The sequence below is a fragment of the Ricinus communis genome, chromosome 3 (genome assembly GCF_019578655.1).
Source record: "Ricinus communis isolate WT05 ecotype wild-type chromosome 3, ASM1957865v1, whole genome shotgun sequence".
Taxonomy (NCBI): Eukaryota; Viridiplantae; Streptophyta; class Magnoliopsida; order Malpighiales; family Euphorbiaceae; genus Ricinus; species Ricinus communis.
The window spans coordinates 3,565,445-3,589,239 of record NC_063258.1 but is presented as its reverse complement, the minus strand read 5'-3'; the positions used below and the strand labels follow the sequence as shown (position 1 = coordinate 3,589,239).

Here is a 23,795-nt window from a genome sequence, read left to right as displayed (position 1 = left end):
TTATTGTTCAGTTTCCATCTTTGGTTTGAGTAATGTGGATTTTTTTGTAGGGATATTTCTCTATACACCTCCAATTGAAACAAAATCAGTTTTAAATTATATTAGACACATAAGGTTAGTGATCTGGAAAGTTTCATCATGAAATTTGTTGTATAGAAGTTTTGATGGATTTTTAAATTCACCTTATTAATTTTGTCATAGTTGGCAGCCACACATATGTAGATAGTTTAGTGATATTATCATGCTAGATGAAATTCTATTAACTTTGGGTTTTAAAAAATAAGTGAATTATGATATATTTCAGCTAAACAAATTTGGGATGAGGGTGATAGCCAAGTAAGCTCAAGCAAAGGGAAGGGAGCAACAAAGGTAAGTGAATAACTTAATGTTCTATGTGAATATAACATAAAATAAATAATTATAATTTATTTGTTTAATTGATTGATTAAGGGAAATGTATATAATATATTAATAGATGTTAATTTTTGTTTATAGTGATTTTTAATTATAGTATTGATGGGTGATTGTTTTCGAAATGAGATTGTATATATGAATGTTGATTGGTGAATTAAGGTGTCTTGTTATAATGTGAACAATATATTTCATTTAGCCATATTTGGAGTTTTATAACTCCAAATGGTCAATCTGGATCATACTTTCTGTTGCTTAATTTTATTGACAGCTTGACCATGATGGATTATTTTTTTATGTTTCTCTTCCTATACACATCCAATTGATGTAAAATCAGTTTCAAATCAATCTAGATTTATAATATTATTGATATGGAGAATATAGTTTTGGAATTCCTAATGTGAAATTTTTGGTGTATTTTTGAATGCACACTATTAAATCTGTCATGTTGAAATATGGTATGTTTTTGGTATATCATAGGTATATTATGGTTTCTTATATATTATGGAGATGTTAGTTATTTAAATGAAGTGGTATATGATATATATAAATATAAGAATTATGGTTGGATGATCGTAAGGACGCAATGCTACTTGTGAATAAGGCAACGCTGTGTGCGATATGGAATTCCCTATAAGATTATGGTTGGCTATGTGCGTATGAGGATCCATGAAAATAAATAAATAAATAAATAAATATATATATATATATATATATATATTATGGAATTAAATTATAATTCACAATGTTTATATATACATTATAAAGTCATAATTAAATATCGAATGATTTGATACTTGATAATACTACATGTTTAATTGTGTTATTTTTCATAGGAAATTATGTTATTCTTTTGCTGAGTTGCAAGCTCACTCCTCTGCATTATTTCTTTTTCAGGATTAGAAGAATTATAATTAGTTTTGACAAAACATTTGCATCTAACGCACTAGCATTATGTCAGGTAGGTCAACAGGAGGTCGCCCTCAGTTTTTCTTGGACGTGACATGTCTAGTAAATTTTATTATCATGTATAAAACTGGAGCATTTTATGTGTATATAAAAAAAAGAGTGTATTATTTGATGTTGTGTGCTTTTTGGTGTGTGATATGTATGACTCATATAAATAGTTTTGTTATACATATTAATTTGTGAGTTAAAAGTTAGTAGTTAAGGAACATGTTATGTATCAGTCTTTTGCATACAATGTATGCTTGACATCCTTTACATGTGTCATTGTCTCCTTTCCAAGCCTAATTCTTTTATTCTCTATAGTTCTTGGAGGCACTCAAGCTCTCTTCTTTGTTGAAACACTTCCATCAATCTTCTGTTTTTCTTTGCCTTGAACGCTTTGTTGCTGTACCAACTCCTTTCTTACTTATTATAGCACTTCCTTCAGTCCCAACCTCTTTGCTCAACAATCTTGGGAGTTTGAAAGTTTTTTTTCCCTTAGCTTCAGTTGCTGGATTTTTTGCACTTTCTTCTTTCTGTGTATGTGAAAGTCTTCCAATGCCCATATCTGCTGGTAGCTCACTCAACATATAATTAATGCTCTTAGTCTTCTTAGTGGAAGTTTTTGAAGGTGATATGATAGATTATAAATGTGATTTCCATTGTGAAACATAATCTTGGAAATCAACTAAATGAACTGGTATGCCAAGCTCAACTGCAGCTATTTTTGCTTGTGTTACTGATGGTGTTGCATTGAATAATTATATAATAAAATACCAAGTTAGCATACCACTATTTTACATTACTCAATTATTTATTAGATGTGATAGATTACTTACCTGTGATAATGGGATTAGTGGTGACAGATTATCGAATATTGAAGCTGTCCCTAAAGGAGTTGTGCCTATAGGAGCTCCATGGTCATCTTCATGATCAGGTTCATGTGTATCAAATATATTTGAAGCTCCATGATCATCTTCATGTTTTTTAAAAACATTTAAAGCTCCATGATTATCTTCATGTGTATCAAAACAAGTGGCAGCACAACTTTGCACCTGTAAATACAACTCACAAACTTGGTAAACCAAAAGAAAAATACATGTCTTAATCTATCAGAAGTATATACAGTATATTAGTAGCTTACATTCTGTGCACTACTTTCACCATTGGATCCCTTTTTCTTTTGTTGTTTTTTGTCTTCCTCTTCACCTAGTATAACATATTCACATTAGTTCATATGACATTTATTGCAGGCAGAAGTATATGAGAGGAATACTTACAAGCAGTTTTTCCTCCTCTATTGTTTCCATGTAGAAGTACCAACACCATGAAACCTCTTGTTATGGCCTTTAGCACCACAAATTGTGCATGTCATCACAAAGTCCTTTTGTGTGATCTTACCATTTTTTATTAGAGCTTCCATCTCTTCTTCCTCTAGCCTTCTCTTTCTAGCAAGCCTGCCTTTTCTAGGTTTGACTGGTTAGGGGTGAAGACCGGTGGGGCAGTTTTTTTGGGCCAAAATTCTTGACTAGTAGTTAGGTAAAGCAAATGGCTATGGCATTTTAGGTATGTTTCAACTTGTAGTACCCATGTAGATAAAATTCAGGGTCTTCATTATTATACCAAAGTGCACATACAATATGACAACAAGGTATACGAGTTAGATCCCACCTCCTACATGTGCATGTCATTTCCTGTTTGTCAACTACAAACTATCCCCTTAGTCCAACTACTTGAAGCCTATCACCCCTAGACTACTCTATTCTAAACATTCAGCAAAATTTTTGAATTTTCTAGTTTTTTCAGGATCTTAAGGTAGTAAGAAAAGTCCACTCTCTTTATAGCATCCCTTTTCTTATGTATCCTCTTCATTAATTTTGTTCTTATAATCTCATTCATACCTATCATACCCTTGGTTCTAGCATCTAAGATAAAATTGTTAAAACACTCACATAAGTTGTTTAACAATATGTCACACTTACCATTAGACCTAAAATGAGACCTAGAGTAGTGAAGAAGGGGGATGTTATTCATGTAGTTATGTCCCTGTTTTGATTTTGATGCAAACTTGTCCATTTTTTTTTAAATATCTGGACATAACTTGCCCTAGCAGCATCCTACACAAGTTCTTTCAACCCTAAACTATTAAATTTCTTTTTAAAATTATTATGCACATGTCTAACACAAACCTAGGTTCACAGTTAAGGAATAGTTCTTCAATGGCACGAATAAGACCCTATTCCAAAATCACAACACAAAATTAATACCACATATATATTAATTGCAAAAAAAAAGGAAAATGTGAAGAATATTTACCTTCTGTTTATCACTCATGAAGATCCAATGATAACTATTTAATATGTCCAAGCCTTCAGCCATCAACTCCAAAAACCATTTCTAGTATTGCTTGTTTTCTTTCTAGACAACACACCAATGCCACTAGATAGATGTAGTCATTTGCATCTATAGCAACAGCTGTGAGAAGCTGTCCTCTAAATACTCTTTTAAGCCAACACCCATCTAGAGATATCAAAGGCCTACAAGACTTAAATCCTTCTCTCAATGCAGCAAAGTACACATACATACTGTTAAAAACTCTTTCATTCAAATAAAAAACTATAGTGCTTTCTGGATTACTTCTTAACAGTTCTAGCTTTGTAATCATGAAGTCTAGAAAGTTGTTCTGTCTCATCATCATTGATAAATTTCAAGGTAACTTTTCTTGCTCTCCATGCTTAAAGTCTTTGACACATCAGTATCACAGTCTTCTTTCATAGCTAGTATGATCTCTTGAATTGCCTAAGTGGGATCAGCTTTGAACCTTTCAACTAATAGTCAGCTATCCATTTAGCATTAGCATGCCTATTGTATGCCTCTCCTGAATGGTTGTGAGTTGAAAATTATCAAAAAGATTAGAAATTAATTTTTTTTATTTAAAAATTATGTTTCAATATTTAGATTCACTTTATTTTGTTCTTTGATTATGGTTGATTTTTATTTGCTTTTGTTGATGGAAAAATAATTAAAGAATAAAAATAATTGTGAAGTTATTGACTGAATTTGGATAATTTAGGGATAGATTTTCATAAAATTAGCAAATAAATATGACTAAGACAAGTAACTAAGAAAAGGAGACAATAATTTGGAGAAGAGTTTATTTTATTTTTTTATTTCTATATTTAATTTAGGTTTGTTTATGTACCTGAATAATTTTATTGATGTATGGTTGATATTTGGTTAATGTTTCGTTGATGTTTGATTACTTTTTGGTTGGTTTGTACATCTATAAAAAATTATCTTCAACTATTATTTATTTGTTGAAAAAGATTGAAAATATTAAAAATTAATTTTTTAAAAAGTATTATGAATAAAAAATAAATAAGAATTAGTAATGAATTGATTAGATTTTCAAACAAATTCATCTTTTATATCATCAAATAATATGCTTGAAAAATTTTAACAAAAAAAAAAATAATATGCATACTATAAAGGAAAAAGATCAACTTTAGAAATTATTATTACATACAAATTTAAAAGACAATAACTATAAAATAATAATAATTAAGCAAGTGGCAAACAATAAATTAAGGCATAATGACATTAAGAATTTAAATATTTTTCTTTTTTTGTAAATTTAAGCCATCTTTTAAATTTTAATTTAAATGGTCTAATTTGGTTAATTGATTGTAATTATAGCTAAATTAAATTTTCAATCAAAATTGGATGCTACCCTCTCAACTCTGGATATTTATCTCTTTTACTTTACCAATATCGTTTCCCTCTTTAAAAATATTATATAAAATTTACAATGAAAATAAAAAAAGAAATGACTTCACCTTTCATTCTTCTTTTTGATTCATAATTTACACTCGTCATTCATTTTTCTATTCATGTATAACCTGATCTTGGTAAATCTGTGTAATATATAAACATATATATGATAATAATATGTAAATTATTGATAATGACACGTTACTCTATTATGACCAAAATTTTAATTTAGCTATAATTGTAATTAACAATTTACAATTACAGATTACATGGTAGAAAGAGATGGTTTAGATATGAACCCAATTAGCAGTTGAGGGGTTTGTTTTTATTTTATATATATATAAATTATTTTTTTGTATAGTAGTTGGAAGAAGTTTCAGCGAGAAATGACCCATGAGTGTATTTCTACAAAAGGTTAAACTTAAAAAGGAATTTTGCAATTTTTGCGTTAGAGATAGACCTGTTCATGGGCCGGGCCCGGGCGGGCTCGGGCCGGGCCTGACCGGATCTGACTTTTTTTTGAACAAGCCCTAGCCCGCCCAAGCCCGAAGATTTTTTAATATCTCTCTACCCAAGCCCGAGCCCAAAATTTTTTTAAAAAGCCCAGCCCGGCCTGGCCAATTGTCAAATCTCTGTTCATTGGCCGGGCCTAGGTGAGCTCGGGCCGGACCTAACCGTGCCCGACCGACAATTCAACACAAATATTCAAAATTTAAACCCAATAATCATGTTCATCATGATAATAAAGATACAAACATCAATTATAGTTTAATTTATATATTATTAATAACAAAACTATAAATAGAAATAATAACTAGCTAAGTGGTATAAGACACTTAATTATAAGTGGAATGTCACAGATTCGAGTGCTGACATATTTTTTTCTAACTAAACTAGATGTCGGACCAGGCTTGAATTTCTATATGAATCCCAAGCCTAGCCCACAGAGTACGGGCTTTTCGTAGGTAGGCCGGGCCGGGCTTTTACATAAAAAATCTTGTCCAAGCCCGGCCCGAAGAGTACAGACCTGGGCAGGCCGGACAAGTACCCAGACCCATGATCAGGTGATATCTGAAAAAATGATTTTTGTGCAAGAGACCCAAGGAATAATGGCAATGCTAGAGAGTGAAACCTTTTGAATGTTAACCTTTCCGGTAGGCAAATTTAATATATTGCAGAAGAGATCATACTAAAAATGTTCAATTGCTTGGACTTTAAAAAGGCACATTGTAAGATGATACTGGTCCACGCCCACATCAAGAGTTTTGTTTTTATGATTCTCATTATGGATCATTTTTAAAAAAAAAATTAAAACACTATGTTAGCTGGGAGTTATGATTGACCAGATGGAGACAAGAGTCCCCTACTGAATCAAATAAATAAGAAATAGTTGGATTGTATTTATAGCTAAATGAAATAAACAATATAGAGAGATTAAAAATTTCCCCTACATTCACTATATCATATTATCATCAACCAAACATAAGTTGCATGATTTTGGACATGAAAATCATGAATGCAGTCTCCTTATACCTACAAGATGGTGCGAACTTTACGAATCACTTTGTGACTCGATCTGCAAATCTACAACCTGGTCAGACCATAACCGCATGAAAGCTGGTAATTAACTGACAGATCCAATTATGGCGAACCTAAATAACTGTGCATTCTGCTTAATCTCATCTCAAATCTCAGAATAAGCTGACATACAAATGGGATATTGCCAAACAATAGAACCATCATCTTCATCCCCTGAAGTGGATGTTAACTGATGGCTGCATGAACAACGTTTGTTGAATGGAGAGAGCAAGGGGTAAAAATGGATGAAAGAGGAAAGATGAAACCTTTTTGGTTCGACCATCTATACTTCCAGCTTCAGGACCTAAAAATCAGAGCATCATTAAATTTGAGTTGCTTAATTCTCAACCAGCAGCAACCAACGAGCTGAAATTCAAGCCCTATTTTGATAAATGAATTTATTAAATTGTGGAAGAGTAATTAATTCATAACGACCCCAAAATAGAACTGCCGAGGACCACAGCAGTGTAACTGATGGTTACAGAATCATTTTGCTTTAAGAAGCTTTTTAACTTGAAAATAATACCTGGCTTGATCTTAAATTTGAGGACACATGGCTGCCGTCTAGAAATGAATTTAATAGGATGGTCTGTTGAAGGCCTATGCCGATCTGTTGCAGATATGAGCTAAAGAACAGAACAATAAAAGGTAAGGTAAGCAGGGAATCAGATGGTTCAACTTTAGTTGACAGAGAAACATGCAGCAGAACACTAGCTCTAACACATGGGAGCTAACACGCACATGATTTGTTCCCTAAGTGGCTAAGTGATAAAACATAACCTACTTCGCTTTTTCCTTCTTTCCTTTTTTTTTTCTCCTCCAAAGCACTACACATGTTCAAGAATACAGAATAATAAAAGAGCAGGTAAGGCTAATAGAACAGATTAACTCGTGCATGTAGCCAAAACCCCTTAAGTGCTAAAAATATTAACACCTAGACCTGTACTCTCCAGACCTCCTTGTTTTGTTTTTTCCTGATAAGCTCAATTTTTCCATTTCATTCATGCACTCTGTTGGAAAGGAGCAGGGATATATGGGTTGGGATAATTTGATGCTTTCATAAAAAAACTTAGCTTATTTCGATAATATAACATATGTTGGGGCTCCATTTGAAGTTTTGATGAGAATTTACATTTGAAAAGAATAAAGAGGCCCCATATCTTCACAGTCCACAAGTTCCCTTCAAAATTACACTGATTCAAATGGTTGCATCTCCAACATGGGCTCCATTCAGCATTCATCAAGAGCAAGCTCCTTCAATTATTTCCTTTATTTTTTCCTCATTAGAGTTGCGCAACTTCAATTCCATAAAAGAATTCAAAGCTTAAGGATTATTATAGTTATGAAATTATGTCCTTGTTGTAATTTTCTATTGGAAGTTTAGTATCTAATATTATCATTATCATTACGAATATTTAACAGTTAAATTTTTATTATCCTATTTAAAATTGGTTTAGGTTTTCCAAGTTAGTATTAATTTAGAATTTCAATAGTTTAGGATCGTTTAATCCTGCGTTAATTGTGTTATGAAACAAGTTACATATGCCATACTGTCACGTTACAGAAGCAAAATAAATGGCTTATGCTCATGTTTGGATCTTTGATTCCAATTAATTAATCATATCGTATATGTTTTGATCCTAATCCAATTTATGCCCATGAGTTGACATGATATGAACATGACATAAATCAGAAATGCTATCCCCATCTAGCAGATATAACACAAAGACATAAATTAATAGTTCGTGAATCAAACCTTGTCATCAAACCGAAAGAGAGATTGGTCAAAATATGGAGAAGGACTCAGTGATTGACAACTAAAAGGCAAAGAAGCCAGCATCTTCTTCACAAACTGCAGAATTCATTAGCAACTTAGATTATAATACAAGGAAAGACAGTTTAGTAGTGTTAGAAGTAAATTACATATCAAACAATTCCAAAACAAAAGTACTTGACCTGTGAAAAACTGCTAGCTTTATTCTTAATGGTTCGAAGTTGCTCAAAAGCATGAATGTTGTTTGAATGGGAAGATATGAAATTCATGTGCAACGAATTTCTTGATGTTGCATAGAAATGGTCGCAGAACTGCTCAAACAAGAGGTAAAGCTCATCTGCTGAATTCTGTATGAAATAGAAGATTACAAGCATGTTGGGAAACTGCAAAAAGTCCAAAGATGACATATAACAAAGAACTGACTCGCAAATAAATACCTGGTAAAAAGCAACAATTTCAGTTGTATCCATGTTATATACAGCAAAGAATGAGGGATGGTGATCAGCACTTCTTGATACCTGAAGCAAGAATTATATCAAGATCATTATCTAGAATTTCCAATATTGAGCAAAAGAAACTTTACTCATGGAAGCTGCTAAATCAATTAAAAGCTTATTGCAAACAAATGTTTAAACAGGTACAATAAAATGAACCTCTTGGTTGTTGACGGAACAATGGAGGAGGAATGACTTGGGATGTTTTCTCTCATGTAGGAAGAAGAAAAGTGCTTTTCGTTTTTTTTTTTTTTTTGTCCCCCTCCCCATTTTGGAGAGAAATTGAAGAGCTTTTGAGGAAGAGAAAGTTTATTTTTGACAGATGTGCTAAACAAATTTGTTTTCTAGTGCAGGAGATATCTCTTGCTATAATTATACTTCTGTACATAGGCTAACGCGTTTTGGTTGAGTTTTCTTATCAGAAATGGATTACTGCAAATATTGTCTATTATTTGTGTTGTGTCTGCATGAGTCCATGTAATTGAATGATCTTACAGCTATTTCAGCATGACAACTTGGGCCTTACCCCTCCATCTACACTACCAAACTTGATTAGCAGGTGATGTCGATCCAGAAATTGTACCTGTTTAAGAGTCATCTGTAAATTAGTTAAACTTCACGTTAACATGCATAGTTCAACTCACATAGCATTTGTCACCGCACCTTCCACATAATCAAGTCAACATAATCTTGAAAATGGAAATAGAACTTCTTCTTCAAGCATTGGACCCTCTGATGGAGCAAAGCAGTGAATAAAAGCAATGAGTTCCTATAAGTAAAGTATTTGCAGAGCTTTTAAAACTGATAATTTATTAGATCGCTAAACTATTTAAAAACATGTATATATCTCTACATTGTTCTTCAGAGAGAAGTACAGAGGACAATCTTACCAAGCAAATATACATAGCATTAATCAACATTATTTCCAAACCATATATCTTTTTAAATTACAGTAATATCCCACAGAATTACAAGCTGGAAAGCAGTACATTTGGAAAGACTAAGTTAAAATTCATGTGGTGCCATTCCGTGGAAAGGTGTAGAAGCACTTTACACATTGGTACAAAAATAAGAAGACTTGCTGCTGTTTACTTGCATAGTCTATCAGTTTCACTTCAATTATTGTACATTCAACTCTTCAAACTTTCTTGTGCCATAAAATGGAAGTCGTTGTGTTAGAGGGTGGTTTTCTTTTGAATTCAAAGTAAGTTAAGTAACCAATGGGAAGAATCTGTTGTAATTTGTATTAGAGAAGGAATGAAAGAACATAACTATGTTTCACAGACAATCTGAGTGTTTACGATGGAAATCCAAAGCTTCTCTCCGAGAATCTTCAATACAGAATTTCACTAAGGAATATGGGTCAATTTGCCTCTCGATGTTTCCAAAAAGATCAATTCACCCCTTTTGACCTATTTTGTTCAAACCAGCCCAGAACTTTACCAAATTAGATCACTTAACCCCTTTTCTCCCTATACCTTTGTGCATGTAATTCACTCTCAAGATAAAATGTGTAGATGAATTAAAATATAAATAAATGAATTAAATATCATTGTTCTTCCACCACCACCTCTTTTCAACCAAACATCCAACATAACCCCTCCTCCGCCACTATAGACATCCTCACATTTGGGTCTAAGCTCAGCAGGCCAACACCTATAGCTCAACAACCAATTTGCCTGCCTGCTCACAAATGCAAATGGCCCAATTACTAATTAAATCCCGAACTTTATATTTTTTAATAATTTTATCTAACTAATTCAAAATTTTAAAACAAATACCTATACTTTCAATTTATTTTCAAAAGCATTTATTAGTAACAACTTTTGAGATTTTACAATGAGAAAAATGACGTGACAAGTCAGTTATGCTTACTAACATAAAAATTACCGAGTTAATAAAAAATTTATTGCATTTAGATGTAAAATATGTGAAAGAATGCACATACATGAGATTTTTAATGATCATATTATTAAATCTAGGATAAACTATTTTTGTTGATTCATAATTATTATTCTTTTAATAAGCATAATCGAATTCCTACATCATCTTTTTTATTGTGAAACTTTAAAATTGTTATCAAAAAGTATTTTTAAGAATAAATTAAAAGAACGAGTATTTGTTTTAAATTTTGAAACAATTGGATAAAATTGTTAAAAAGTGAAAGTTCAGGATTTAATTTGTAATTAGGCCAATTAAAATCCAAAACTCCAATACAAACTCTTAACAAAGCTTTGTAGAGAGAGACACACAAAAAAAAAGTGTATGTCAGAAACAAAATTAAAGACTAAATATAGAAAGGGACAAAATTAAAGCACTCTATTGCACTCTATGAAATGCATCTCAGAGAAAGAGAGAGACTTCAATCCAATACTCACACAAACAACAACAACAACAATTGCAGAAGGTTCTCGAAATCTATAAAGACGACCAAGAAATATATCTCAAAGAAGGAAATCAAGAAACAGTAAACTATCTCTATCATGCAATGGCAGCAGCCAGAAGTAACGGAAGAAGAAGAAGAAGAAAATTGTCTCGATCTTCTGCTGTAAATGAAGATGAAAACTTAGTTCTGGTTGTGTTGAGGGAAGCATTGGCGATGGTGGTAAAGGCAGCAGCAGCAGTGATGGTGAGGGTGCTGCCAATATTGGTGAAGGCAGCTGCAGCAGTAGTAAGGGCAGTAGCAGTGATGGCAGGGGCGATGGTAGTAGTGGTCTAAGGTAGTTTGTTTATTCTAATTAAATATTTAAGTTGTTTTTAAATTAAGAAATAGATTTTTAAGAATTATTAAATTAATTTTTACTTGTTAAGAGAGAGACTGGCTCTCACTCTCTCAACTAAAGGGGAAATTAAACTAAGAAATGCTAGTGACACTCCCTTGAACACTCTCTTAGATAATTGTTCTTCTATTGGTCCACTTTGTTTAACTTTTCAACCTAATAACTTGCTACCTATTTAAAAAGTTAAACTACTTCTATATTTTCTTTCTTAATGAATAAAATAGAATAAACTTATTTATTAACGATCTATTTTAAAAATATTTTATTACGTGAATAACAATATTTTTTATTTCTAATAATTTTAAGTAAATTTTATTTTTATATAAATAATTATAAAAATATAAAATTGTTAAAAATAAAAAATATTATTATTCAAGTAATAAAATATTTTTAAAATTGAAATTAAAATAGTAAATCTTAAGTTATAACATATTATGTATGTGAAAGAGTAAATAAATTTATTTTACTTTTATTTATTAAGAAAGAATATAAAATTAGTTTAACTTGTTAAATAGCTAACAAGTTATTAGGTCGAAAAAACTGGATAAACTGAGCCCATAAGATAGCAATTGTCTAAGAGAGTGTTCAAAAGAGAGTATTGTCGACATTCCTTTTGAACAAAAAAGGTAAAAGAGGTGAAATTGATCTTTTTCAAGAAGTTCAAGGGCCAAATTGAACCTTATTCCTTTTACTAACCATACATCGAAGAGGAAGGAAGATTAAGAAGCAAGACTCATTGGCAGACTCTTCTCTGAGTCATCCTAGATACTCGGAAAGGGGTCACATAAAAGGAAAAATTAAATAATTTCTTAGTTTGCTTATGAGAAACTAAGGTACCGAGAGTTCTTATATTACCACTTTATTGCAAGCAATCAGCCATGTTACTGTAGTTCAAAAATAAATAAATAAAAATAAGGTTATGTTATTGAGCATGAAGCATGTCCAATATTTACTTAGACATTTTGTGTGTGTATGTACTAATCTTGCAGTATCCTATAATATAAAATAGTCTTGCACTATTCCTAATATGAACCTAATCTATATCAAAAGAAGTTGAAATAGGATTCCTTGTTGGAGTAGGACTCCTAGTGCCAATAAGATTCGCATCAATTCCCCGTGTCTGCTGCAAAATCTTTCTCTAGTATTCAATAATATCATGCAATATGCGCCAAAATTTATATATCTAGGGACAACTTATATTAATATGACAATGTATTTGAAATTACAAAAATACTACACCTATACCATAGTAATATACTAGTCAAAGTGTCATTTTCCATACTTGAAGTTTCAATTTCATTATTTTAATCAATGAATGCACCAAATAGACTACTAATAAGTTTTTTTTTTTTTTAATTCTAAACGAATTGCCTTCCTAACATTCTCCAAATATGATGTTTAAAGTGTTTTAATAAAAATAATAATGATGAACATTAGTTAGAAAAAGGGCAAATAGAAAAAGAAAAAATGGCACTATTTTTGGATTCTTCAAATTCTCAAAGATTTAGAACCCTACTCTTTCATTTGTAAGAAAAAAAAAAACCATTAGTCTTTAAGAAACTTTAAAAGATTAAACAATGCCAATAGCACAAATATAGCTAATTAGTCCGAGGAAAAGAACTAAGAAATGGAAAATTAAAAAATAAAAGTAAAAGTAAAACAATTTCTTTTTATGAAAAAAAAAAACAGAGAGAAATGCCTAGCACTGTTCTTGTTAAAGTATCAGGGGCTAGATAGTCCAAGAGTTGATAAAAATACAAAAAGCAACATTTGCAACATTACATAATAAAAAGGAATACCAAAACTTCGAACAAAAAAAAGACCCAAAAAAAACAGAAGCGCCTCGCATTGTTCTAGGAATAGAATAGACCCTCACAAAGTAGAGAAAGATAGTAACTTTTTTTAAGGAGAAAAAGAAAAAAGTGTTGCACACTGTTCAAGGAACAATATTAGACCCTATAAATTTGGTAAATATGATATTGTGCGGTGCACATGTAAAAACTTTTTCACAACTTTGCCTTAGGTCAATGTATATTTACCCCTTCATCATATTCATTCTCACTACCTACATACGTTCGTCGTGCTGGACCAAATGCATTCGTTGGACATGTGTTTGTTAACTCATTTCAATCTCCCTGTCTACATTTAGTGATGGAGCCCAACAGCGATCAAAGGAATATGAAATGACTAAGCCTTTAAAGAACACACATTTCAACACAGAAACTTTAAGCTCAACCTTTAGGAAATTTTGTTTATTTATTATAAATCATGATGATATAGGCCACACATGCCACATTTTTTGAGGTCGCCAAGCAAGTCCATATGCTCGTGAATACTACATGATTGTATTATTTATAATTGTAATACTGCAATGCCGAGGAACTACAGTATTATTGAAAAACTACAACTACCTCGCAGATATAGGTATCAAAATAAATACACTAAAGTCTAAGCCTTACTCCACATGCAGCCATTTAAAAGTCAGCTTATTAATAGTCACCACAAGCATAAAGGAAACTATTATTAGCTTCTATGTAGAGGTTCGCAAATTATCCAAGCAAGACAGGAAATCATAAATTGTAAATATATCATTTTTGTATCTGCAGAAATATAGGCAAGAATGGAGAATATGACAAGTAGCCCTTTTTATTCACCACTACATGAATTGTTCGCACCATGCAACAAACAATTTTTTTAATATTATCTATAGATGGAAGAATTACAAATGAGAGACTTGAACATGATTCAGATTATATTTTGTGAGATAAAGATCAACCACTTATCAATTTATTAGATTAACAAATGTAGATATATCTGAAAATTGTGTTTGGTTGAAATCCATAAAGTTTATAGAATTCATTTTCAAATCTAAAGTTTGTGCGTTTTGATTGAAATGAAAGTTAATTTAGAATTCTACATTATCAATTTTGTAGAATTGGTAATAGCTAAACTAAATTCTAATAAAATAGATAGAATTTTTAAATGAATTTCATATTAACAAGTCAATGTATCTCATAACACCAAAATATCTCTTTCAACTTTATAATTTTCATTATACTTTCTCTCTCTTGTCTTCTTTCTCAAATAAAATCAATTCCTTAATGGATTTTCAACCAAACACAGCGTAAGAAAATTCCTTTCTAACAGGTAATTTAATTCATACTTGAATAAGGTTGTTATCCACCTTCATCAACCTAACCCACGTTCATGAATCTAAACAATCAAAGAGAATTTATTATTTACCATCAAAATCAAATCTTAAAATTTCACATACATTTATTCAAATGCAATTTACCATTAATCTTTAGACTTGAAAGTAAAGGAAGATTTGGAAAGTTAAATACTGACCGTGGTTTTATGTCTATCTTCATTCCATATCCCTCGAAAAATGAAAGAGAGCAAGCGTTGCTTGATGCCATTCAAAAAAGAATTGTCTGAAGTCGGTTGTGTACTAGGCACATTATTTTCAATATGATTCCGAGAGGGTTGATGCATTTTACTTTTGTCAGGGATTACTGTGAACTGCAGCTAATAGTTCATTGTCAGAAGTCAATTCCATAAGCAACACACAAAATAATTATAATAAATCTTTAAAGCTAAACCTTTAGCTCCAGTCATGATGTATCATAAAGTAAGCTTTCACTAGCTAAATATTAACAAGAAAAATAAAAGAGTGTCTCTTGTTCATTAAAACATGTGCAGTTCAAAAGCAACTCAATAAAGTTACATTTTGCAAGTGAGTGGGACAATATGAAATAATTATTAATTGATCATAAAGATGCAAAAGAGATGGTGAATCCTTATTCCTCAACCTTTCAATTGGAAAGAAACTTAACCTAAAATGGTGAATCCTTATTCCTCAACCTTTCAATTCAAAAGAAATTTAACCTAAAATGGTGAATCCTTATTCCTCAACCTTTCAATTGGAAAGAAATTTAACCTAAAATGGTGAATCCTTATTCCTCAACCTTTCAATTGGAAAGAAATTTAACCTAAAACTTCACTATGTATTGAAAATTGAAACAAGAAAAGGATGCATTAAATCCTTTTTACTATTTTATTAATTGTTTTTTGCTTTCTTTAGATCATTTTATTTTGTTCCTTATATACTACTTGCTCATGGATTTTTCACCTTTTATTGAATTACATGCCGCCAAAAGGAGGGAGGTAGCTCCAAATACCAATAAGTAGATTGACCAGTTGCAACTCTGCCAAAGTGCTATAAGTTCCATAAATGTGCTACAACAGTCTAAAGTGTTATTAGAAGCTTTAAACTATATGCCACTCACCTGTGCACTGGAATTGAGGAAAAGCTCATCATCTTCCCGACAAAATGCACCTATAGCACGTACATCTACAAGATTACCAGATTCTCTAATTTGGAGAATGTGAATTGTTTGATAACGAAGTGATACGATTGCCAGTAAATCATCATATAAGAAGACACCCATGTTGTGGGCGAGATTAATGAAATCATTCTGAAAGACCTTCTCATCCAGAATTTCTCCATCTTCCAATCTAATTGAACACATAAGAGAATAAAAATCGGGACAGGTGAAAAGATATTTCAGAAATAATGCCACAACTGATAGGAACAGAATGGGTAGACACCTTAAGAGATGAAAAGTAATCCTTTCTATGGAGGGAACTCCCTGAATAGCTCCTCCAATGGCAGGTGTATCATGAAATTGTGCAGTAGAAGTAGCAAAAACACCAAATTGGCTACTCTCCACATAGAGAAAGAAATCTTTGCAGATAACCTCATTGCTGGAAGCAAGTGAAACACAGTAGAGTTGAGTGAAAAAGCTGTCAAACCTGTTTGCTCTAGAGGGAAGATCACAATGTTCTCCTTTGCATGAATACGAGAGCCATTTTGGTCTATAAACAATCAGCTCCTGATGACTTCTGCTAAAACTAATGAGGTATTGACCATCATCTGTGAATTTGCGCAAAGAATGATCCGGACACTCAACATCGTATATGGTATAACTTGGGACTAAATTCTCATAAAACTGCCTAGCACAATGAACCTGTAACCGCGCCACCTCACGATTCAGGGCTGGAATCGAGGAATTATTGAATAGCTTTAATCAATTTTATACAAGCTATCAAATAGAAAATTATATCTTTTACTTATATATATAGGAAAGCTTTTTTATTGTTTGGTAATTTATTTTTTAATTTTTTTAGGGTGGATATGCAAGGTATTTAAGATCAAAGTAAAATGATAAAAGGTTTTGGTACTGCTATAGAGACAGTATTTGAGAATAATGAATGCAAAGATAATATTAAAGGGAAAATAAAGAGTGGCCACTATGAAACTAAGCCATCAAAATAAAGCGCCACAGGTAGTTAATATTCAATATAATTATCATCAAGTGTTCAGTGAGTACACTAGTGCCGGGAGGAAGGGTGCGAACTTGGCGCTCGAAAACCCTGGCAACAATATTGCTGCTTCTGAACATCAGCACTGACAATTAATCCTCCTCCTGAAAACCGAATATTGTAGCAATTATCAAATTAGAGAAGGAGAAGGATTTTGTGCAGCATCAGACGTAAAACGAAAAAAAGAAAACAGAAGAACAAGAATTGAGTTACCTAATTAGACGGATGCTTTGCATAACTGTAAAATTCATTGAAATGTATAGATCAGAAGGTGAATGTTTGTGAGTTAGGGTTAAAGAAATTAGTGATAAAATCAGGTATTTACCAATGATGTCTTGAGTCAGGAGGTAGTGCTACTACTATCGCCACTGGGAAGAAGATAGCATAGCTAACTGTAACTGTTGGGTTTTAGCTAGGACTTGGGACTGATTGATTGAGAGGTGGAGATTGAGCCAGAAGACCAAATTACCAGCATAAACATTATAGTGAAATACAGATAGATTAGAAGAGAGGACTTTTTCTACGACGTCGCTTTTGCTTCCCTAATTCCTAAAAAATTAAAATTATTGAAACAAACAGATAATTCTCTTCTTCCTTTTTTTTTTTCTTTAATTTATACATAATATTCTATATAATATTAAAATAAAGAAAAAAAAAAAAAAGGAAGGTGCTTGATATTAAATTTAACCTCCTGCCGCTGCTGCTGCTGCTGCTAGTGATGGGTAAAATCTTATAATAAAAAGAAAATGATGGCAAATCAGTTGGTATGGAAATGTAATCATCTTCTTCTTCTTCTTGGTAAGCTTGGTAGCAGAAGCACAACAAGAAATGGTTCCTACTGTTACACAAGTACAACATCAACAGCAGCAAGGATATCAAGAAGAAAGCCAGAGTTTGAACAGATACGTTTGTGGTGCTTTAGTTCTAGTGCTTGTGCCAGTTCTAGGACTAATGGAAATGAAAATGGAAATGAAAAGAAATACTTGCGCTTAAGCGACGAAGAATTGATGAGACAGTGCGAGATGGATACATACAAGGCGTCGGGACCTGGTGGTCAGCATCGCAACAAGCGAGAGTCCGCCGTCCGTATCAAGCATCTCCCCACCGGTATTATTTCTCAGGTATTCTATATGCAATTGCATCTCACATGTTCTTTTGTCTATATTACATTTCTTTCTTCTTCTTTTTCTCACTTCCAGGCCGTTGAGGACCGTTCCCAGCACAAGAATCGCGCTTCTGCTTTACGTCGCCTGCGCACCCTTTTAGCTCTCAAAGGTAAACAGATTATTCTTCTTTTTCTTCCTAATAATTCTATTATACTCTAATCTTGAGCTAGTCAGGAACGCTGTGTATCTTGATGCCTATTCCCCTCCTCCTGAGCTTCTTCAAATTCTTCCTCCTAAATCTACTATTAGAGGATCAGATTGCGGTCCACAAATTGGTCCCAATAATCCTAAATTTGTTTTGGTAAGGCTGAATCCATTTCCAATCTCAGCTCCATTACTTCTTCTACAATCTCACTTCTGCTAGATGTATTCTTGCAGGGAATGCAAGCACTCCTCGATCTAGTCTTTGCTGTTGAGGGTTCTGTATCTGAAGCAGCTAAATTCCTGGGGTACGTACATGTACATCATCTTCCTGGACACCATCATAACCTATTGCCAACAAGTTTCTTTTCTTCTCTTTTGTGAATTTATTGCCTGCGCCAATTAAATCTTTCTTTCTTCCTACTATTATATATAATATCATTTGTTTCTCTTCATTTTGTCATATTAATCCTCCTAATTTTCGTTGAACTACAGTTTAAATTCTCTTCATCTTTAGTCTTCGCAAGCCCAAACTAATTTATGTACTGACTTGATTCGGCTCTCACAGGTTAAGCACTGGGGCATTATCACGGTTGATACTGTCAGATGACTCTCTTCGCCTGGCAGTTAATGAGTTGAGAACTTCCAAGGTACTATTAGTGCTCATAATAGGAGCTTCTACAATTGTTTACATAGTGTGCTATTTTCTTTGTAGGTGCACCATAAGAAATGCATGCATTTTTTCATACTTTGCTAGCACCAGGGAGTAACCATTGCTAGTTATACTCAGTTTCTTGCATCACCACTTAAAAAGTCCATTTTGAAAGCTAACAATAACTGATTATGTTCGAGCTCATCTATAATCTGCATTCTCATCTTTTTCTTACTCAAACACAGACTCCGTTTGTTTTTCTATTTCATATATAATGATGAGCCAAGTCTTCTTATTAACCCATAAAGAATTGCCTCTTCATTGTTCCAATATCTACTATCAATCAGACTCGAAGCTATCAGAACTTGATCATGCAGCATTTGAGCTTTTCTTTGGTTAGCTTGGGTTTGAGTCTCCAGGCTAACATAGTAAATCAATAGGCAAGATGATTTGATTACAGCATGTGAAAAGACAAATGAATTTGTCTTACTGATTGCACTTTTCTTAATGTCATGAGGTAAAGAATCTTAAGAGCTCTTTTACTCCCAACCTAGTATTGTAGGGATGAAATTTCTAACTTAGATCACTTGGTGATTTTGATTATGATACTTAGACGTAGTAGATATGCCAAGGCAATGTACAAGCAAGGTGTCATGGAAATAAAGGATCTCATTTTCTTGAGATTATCTTAAGAGTTGAAGCATCAACAATTTAGAACTAATCAGAAGATAAAATATAGAAGGAAACTAAAACTAGATGTTACAATACTATAGTCCACTGGATTGGATGGCAAATGCAGACTACAAAAGCTTAAAAAGAAAACCAAAGTTCAAAAAGTTTTGAGAAATTTTGAATTAGGGTATAGCATACTAGTTTAGATTTCTTTAGGAGTCTTTATTGTTGAGTCTTATTCTTAATTCTTGTTGGTTTAGAATAAGTATTATTTATTATATAGAGTTCAAATCCTTTAAGGATGAGGATTAGTATTATGAGTCTAAAAATTTTTGAGGTTTTAGGAGTAGTTATTCCTGTAAACTTGGGCTAGTAATTGTTTGTTTTTTCAGTATTCAGATTTCAGATTTCAGTTTAATAAAATTATGGCAGATTTGCTTTTTAGAGTTTCTATGATTCAATTCCTCCCTAGGTATGATGCCAAAGAGAATCGACCGGAAGGTCATAGGTGTTGGTTCTATCAGGAACTGTTCTTTCTTTTGAATAAATGGCAATGCTCTCACCACATAATCATGAGATATGGTTAAAATTGAGAAACAAAAGGAGGATGAGTACTTGAGAACTTTTTATCTTTGTTTCTGGATGAAGACTTAAAGGGCATATATTTGCCTACATCCTTTATTTAAACAAGAAGTAACTGCTGTTCTTGGAAGAACACTTATCATCAAAGTTACTTTCCATGTTTGTATATGGCCTCTAAAAATAAAAATCTTTGCCTATGTTTGCTAAGAGGCAGAAACAAGGGGTGAAAAAGAATTGGTGGAAATTGATTATGGGACTCGAACAAATTTGTGAGTCAAATCGAGTATGATACAAATTTGTGAGCCAATTTTTTTGCCATTCTCCTCTCTTTTAAAACAGACCATTAGCTTTCAAAAAGTGAATGTGAATAATACTGTGTTATAAAATTTTAGCGCACTGATATGGTACAAGATAATCTGACTTGGCCTGGGGTTGTAGGAAGATAATTGCTGAGAGAGAGAATCATAAAAATGAGAAGACGTGAAAGAGGTGAGAAAAATCAAAACTAGGTTCTAAAGGAAGACAACACATTGGCAGGGCAAAAAAGTTGGCTGTATCAAAATCTTTTTTTTTTTGGCAGATACCTACATGTTACATAAAAGGTTTGATATGTGGACCAACACTGACATTTAGGTGTCTTTCATTATTGTCTCAGAGTGAAAATTATATTAATGTAGTTAAGGTGCCCACATCCTTTATTCAAACAAAAATGAACTATTATGCTTGGAAGAAGACTTCTCATCCCAAGTTATTTTTCATGTTTTTAGCTTTAGAAAATCTTCTATTACATTTCCTTTGCTTTTTGTGCATAGTCAATGATTGACTCCTTGTCTTTATGTAATAATCTCAACAAGTAATTTCGTTATGAATTCACTGATGCCAACCTTAGTCCGAAATTATTTTTTTTGCCTTTAAAAATAAAATCTCAAAGAGAAATCAATTATTTTTTAGGATGACGCTTATGTATCATACTCCACAGTCCCGGTGTTACATCATTATTCATTTTCATAAGGAGAAACTGTTGTCTGTATGTTGCTGAATCCTGATGCTCCCATGTCACAAAGAGATTCTCACGGTCTAGTTCTTTGAACTGTTGAAGTGATTTCAGAAATCTAACTGTTTATTATTAGTCATTCAGTTGTCAATTATTTAAATGATTTTTTACCAGTCAGTTCGGTTTTTTAATTCAGTGTTTTAAATGTATATTATTATTATTGTCACATATAAAATTATGTAATATTATTATTATTATTGTTATCATTGTATTATTATTTTTTATATTAATTATATAATATATGAAAAACTTTAATAAAAAATCTATAGTAAAATGTAGCTGAAAAATAAAAATTTAAACAATAATAATAGTTTATTCTTAACTTTTTTGTATATAAACGTGTATGAAAAACACATGTGAATTAAGTATTTCGATTTTTTTCAATTTGGTTACTCATCATTTTCCTAAAATTAAAAATCTGGTTCAGTTCAATGGGTTCTGGTTTAATCAGTTTTACTTTTTTATCACACTGATTCTCTTTCGCGTGACATTGTAAACTATCTATAGGATCTACTAACCGTGCAAAAGCATGTTTGTTAATTTTGCTTCTCTTTTTAAGGCAAAAAATAGTTCTTATTGTAAGACTTTCGCAGGGTTTGAAGCCCCTAAAGTAAGAGTTCCAATTGTCCAGTACGGCAGGTTTCGATCAATTTGTTGAGGTAATTGTGCCAAAATAAAATCTCAGAATACCTTGATAGACAATGGTTTCTCGTATTTCTGTTTGCATTTTGTGTTCCACTTTAACTAAGTAAGAAGACGTTATATTATGCTTAAAGCAGTGTTAGATGCAAAACCTTTGACCTAGTGGAGATGTATTTACATGTTCTTTTTTATTAATTGTATTTAGACGTTCTGCTGTCAGGAGGATTTGGGCAGTGGTTCTGCTTCTGCATACAAGAGCGTGAAATAGGAGTTTAAGAATGTGGTATTAATGTGATTTGGATTTTGGAGACGGCCGAAGCTCAAAGATCATCACTGATAATGAGCTACTAAGTCTATCTTTCTGATGTATTTTCCCCTTGTAACAATCTCCAATTAATTTCTTTTCTATGCCAAGCTTTTCATTTATTTTGTTATATGTCAAACTTTTTATTGTAAAGAGTAATTCTATCAAATAAGAGTTTACCAAACTTTTTATTCTTTGAATTAAAAAATTTGTTTAGCTTTCGAATACTTAAAGAGTTAAATTTCAGTTTTTATTTTGGTTTACATCAAAAAATCAATCTTTTCTATTAGCAAAGATTTGAAAAAATAAATTAATAGAACTATAAATGATTATAGGTAAAAGTAAAATAAAAGAAAATCTATAGAATAAGGAATTAATTTGATTCTTCACATTTAAAATGTTAAACTTCACTATTTATTTTAATTTTAATAATTACATTAGAAGCTTATATACACTTTATTAAAAGTACTTTCAATTTTATTATTTTTATTAATAAAAATTAAAAAGCAAAAAAAAAATCAAATTATTAATGCTTATGAAAATAGAATAGAATAAGCAATAAACCATAAAGAGTCAAATGAATTTAATTCAAAGTTTTTAACTCTCATATTTATATAAAAGTTTCCTTTTAGAACAAAAAATTATTTATTATAAACTTTCTAGACAAGCTTTACACGATCCTGATCCGAAATATAAACACTGAGCTGATACGTAAGAATTGGTATCAATGGGTATCAAGAACAATCTATGATCCCTGCTAAAGCATCTGCATCGAGGGGCTTGGAAAGGGAAAATTGAACTGGAGGCCAAGATAGCCAAAGCTTATTTCCTAATGGCTGAGAACAGTAAGACGCTCATTGAGGCGCTTGAGAATAGCAAAAGAGCGTCTTTTCTCCTACAAGCCATCTCTAATACCTATTCAGAGAATGCTTTGCCCCAACTCATATTCAATATGCGTGTCAACTGACAATAGCTATATTTCAAATAGTATTGCATTGTATTACAAATTGGTTATAATCTGTTCCTTATGCATGACAGATAGATTTATCATAGGCTAACTTGTGGGAAGTGCCCACACAGCCCCAGCATACAGGCCTTGAACTAAAGTTGCGCAACTCAATTTGAATAAAATTTTTCAAATTGAGTCCGCTGAGTCCCCTTCCCTTATTTGCAATTTTACTTGTATTGCTTTACTGTAATGTCTTTGCAAATTGTGTCGTTCATAGTAGAATATATGAACACAGAAATTATAGTAACTGATTAAGGTACGACAAGAAAAAACCACCATAAAATAACCAGCAATAACTTAACCCTTACAACTTAAAATGGGGTTTCAGCAATTTCCTCCATAAGGAAAAACACCATAAACATTGAAAACTCCTAACACATAATAGTGTAATTACACTCAACAGATCCAAGATGATGCATTACGTATTAACAC

The 23,795-nt window shown here is 32.1% G+C and overlaps 3 protein-coding genes across 7 annotated transcripts; 1 reads left to right on the top strand and 2 right to left on the bottom strand.

Moving 5' to 3' along the window:
- Positions 1-1,495: 1,495 nt before the first annotated feature.
- On the bottom strand, positions 1,496-5,231 carry LOC125369439. The gene is made up of 4 exons (XM_048371740.1): positions 2,640-5,231; positions 2,504-2,568; positions 2,199-2,414; positions 1,496-1,927 (listed from the first exon to the last, which is right to left on the bottom strand). The coding sequence occupies exons 1-4, from the start codon at positions 2,686-2,688 to the stop codon at positions 1,823-1,825; spliced, it is 435 nt and encodes a 144-aa protein (XP_048227697.1). The 5' UTR covers positions 2,689-5,231; the 3' UTR covers positions 1,496-1,822.
- Positions 5,232-6,506: 1,275 nt separating this feature from the next.
- On the bottom strand, positions 6,507-17,655 carry LOC8262656 (light-mediated development protein DET1). 4 transcript variants are annotated; one of them, XM_025157386.2, is made up of 14 exons: positions 17,467-17,655; positions 17,355-17,379; positions 17,150-17,245; positions 16,572-16,786; positions 16,368-16,478; positions 16,046-16,274; positions 15,105-15,284; positions 9,640-9,708; positions 9,503-9,559; positions 8,920-9,000; positions 8,665-8,829; positions 8,465-8,560; positions 7,235-7,334; positions 6,507-7,012 (listed from the first exon to the last, which is right to left on the bottom strand). In XM_025157386.2, exons 3-14 carry the CDS (start codon positions 17,219-17,221, stop codon positions 6,876-6,878), a joined length of 1,512 nt encoding a protein of 503 aa, XP_025013154.2. In that variant the 5' UTR covers positions 17,222-17,245; positions 17,355-17,379; positions 17,467-17,655; the 3' UTR covers positions 6,507-6,875. The 4 variants fall into 4 exon arrangements, with proteins under 4 accessions (XP_025013154.2, XP_015574807.2, XP_015574808.2 ...); XM_015719321.3 differs by having other exon boundaries at positions 16,368-16,786; XM_015719322.3 differs by having other exon boundaries at positions 15,105-15,278; positions 16,368-16,786.
- A 128-nt stretch (positions 17,656-17,783) lies between these two features.
- LOC8262657 lies at positions 17,784-22,545 on the top strand. 2 transcript variants are annotated; one of them, XM_015719290.3, is made up of 7 exons: positions 17,784-18,262; positions 18,341-18,416; positions 18,478-18,608; positions 18,686-18,756; positions 19,017-19,098; positions 22,002-22,067; positions 22,256-22,545. In XM_015719290.3, exons 1-6 carry the CDS (start codon positions 17,888-17,890, stop codon positions 22,020-22,022), a joined length of 756 nt encoding a protein of 251 aa, XP_015574776.1. In that variant the 5' UTR covers positions 17,784-17,887; the 3' UTR covers positions 22,023-22,067; positions 22,256-22,545. The 2 variants fall into 2 exon arrangements, with proteins under 2 accessions (XP_015574776.1, XP_015574775.1); XM_015719289.3 differs by having other exon boundaries at positions 17,785-18,262; positions 22,271-22,545.
- Positions 22,546-23,795: the final 1,250 nt, after the last annotated feature.

What these genes read in the sequence shown, in the direction of transcription:
- LOC8262657 (XM_015719290.3), top strand. Translation starts at nt 17,888, where the DNA reads ATGATGGCAAATCAGTTGGTATGGAAATGTAATCATCTTCTTCTTCTT. An exon ending in CCACCGGTATTATTTCTCAG is followed by an intron (nt 18,263 to 18,340) that starts GTATTCTATATG and finishes TCTCACTTCCAG; the next exon opens with GCCGTTGAGGACCGTTCCCA. An exon ending in ATGAGTTGAGAACTTCCAAG is followed by an intron (nt 19,099 to 22,001) that starts GTACTATTAGTG and finishes AGACTTTCGCAG; the next exon opens with GGTTTGAAGCCCCTAAAGTA.
- LOC125369439 (XM_048371740.1), bottom strand. Translation starts at nt 2,688, where the DNA reads ATGGTGTTGGTACTTCTACATGGAAACAATAGAGGAGGAAAAACTGCT. An exon ending in TAGAGGAGGAAAAACTGCTT is followed by an intron (nt 2,569 to 2,639) that starts GTAAGTATTCCT and finishes ATGTTATACTAG; the next exon opens with GTGAAGAGGAAGACAAAAAA. An exon ending in CACTAATCCCATTATCACAG is followed by an intron (nt 1,928 to 2,198) that starts GTAAGTAATCTA and finishes AGCTACCAGCAG; the next exon opens with ATATGGGCATTGGAAGACTT.
- LOC8262656 (XM_015719321.3), bottom strand. Translation starts at nt 17,221, where the DNA reads ATGTTCAGAAGCAGCAATATTGTTGCCAGGGTTTTCGAGCGCCAAGTT. An exon ending in TTGACTTGATTATGTGGAAG is followed by an intron (nt 9,560 to 9,639) that starts GTGCGGTGACAA and finishes ACTCTTAAACAG; the next exon opens with GTACAATTTCTGGATCGACA. An exon ending in TTGGTAGTGTAGATGGAGGG is followed by an intron (nt 9,001 to 9,502) that starts GTAAGGCCCAAG and finishes TTCTTGCTTCAG; the next exon opens with GTATCAAGAAGTGCTGATCA.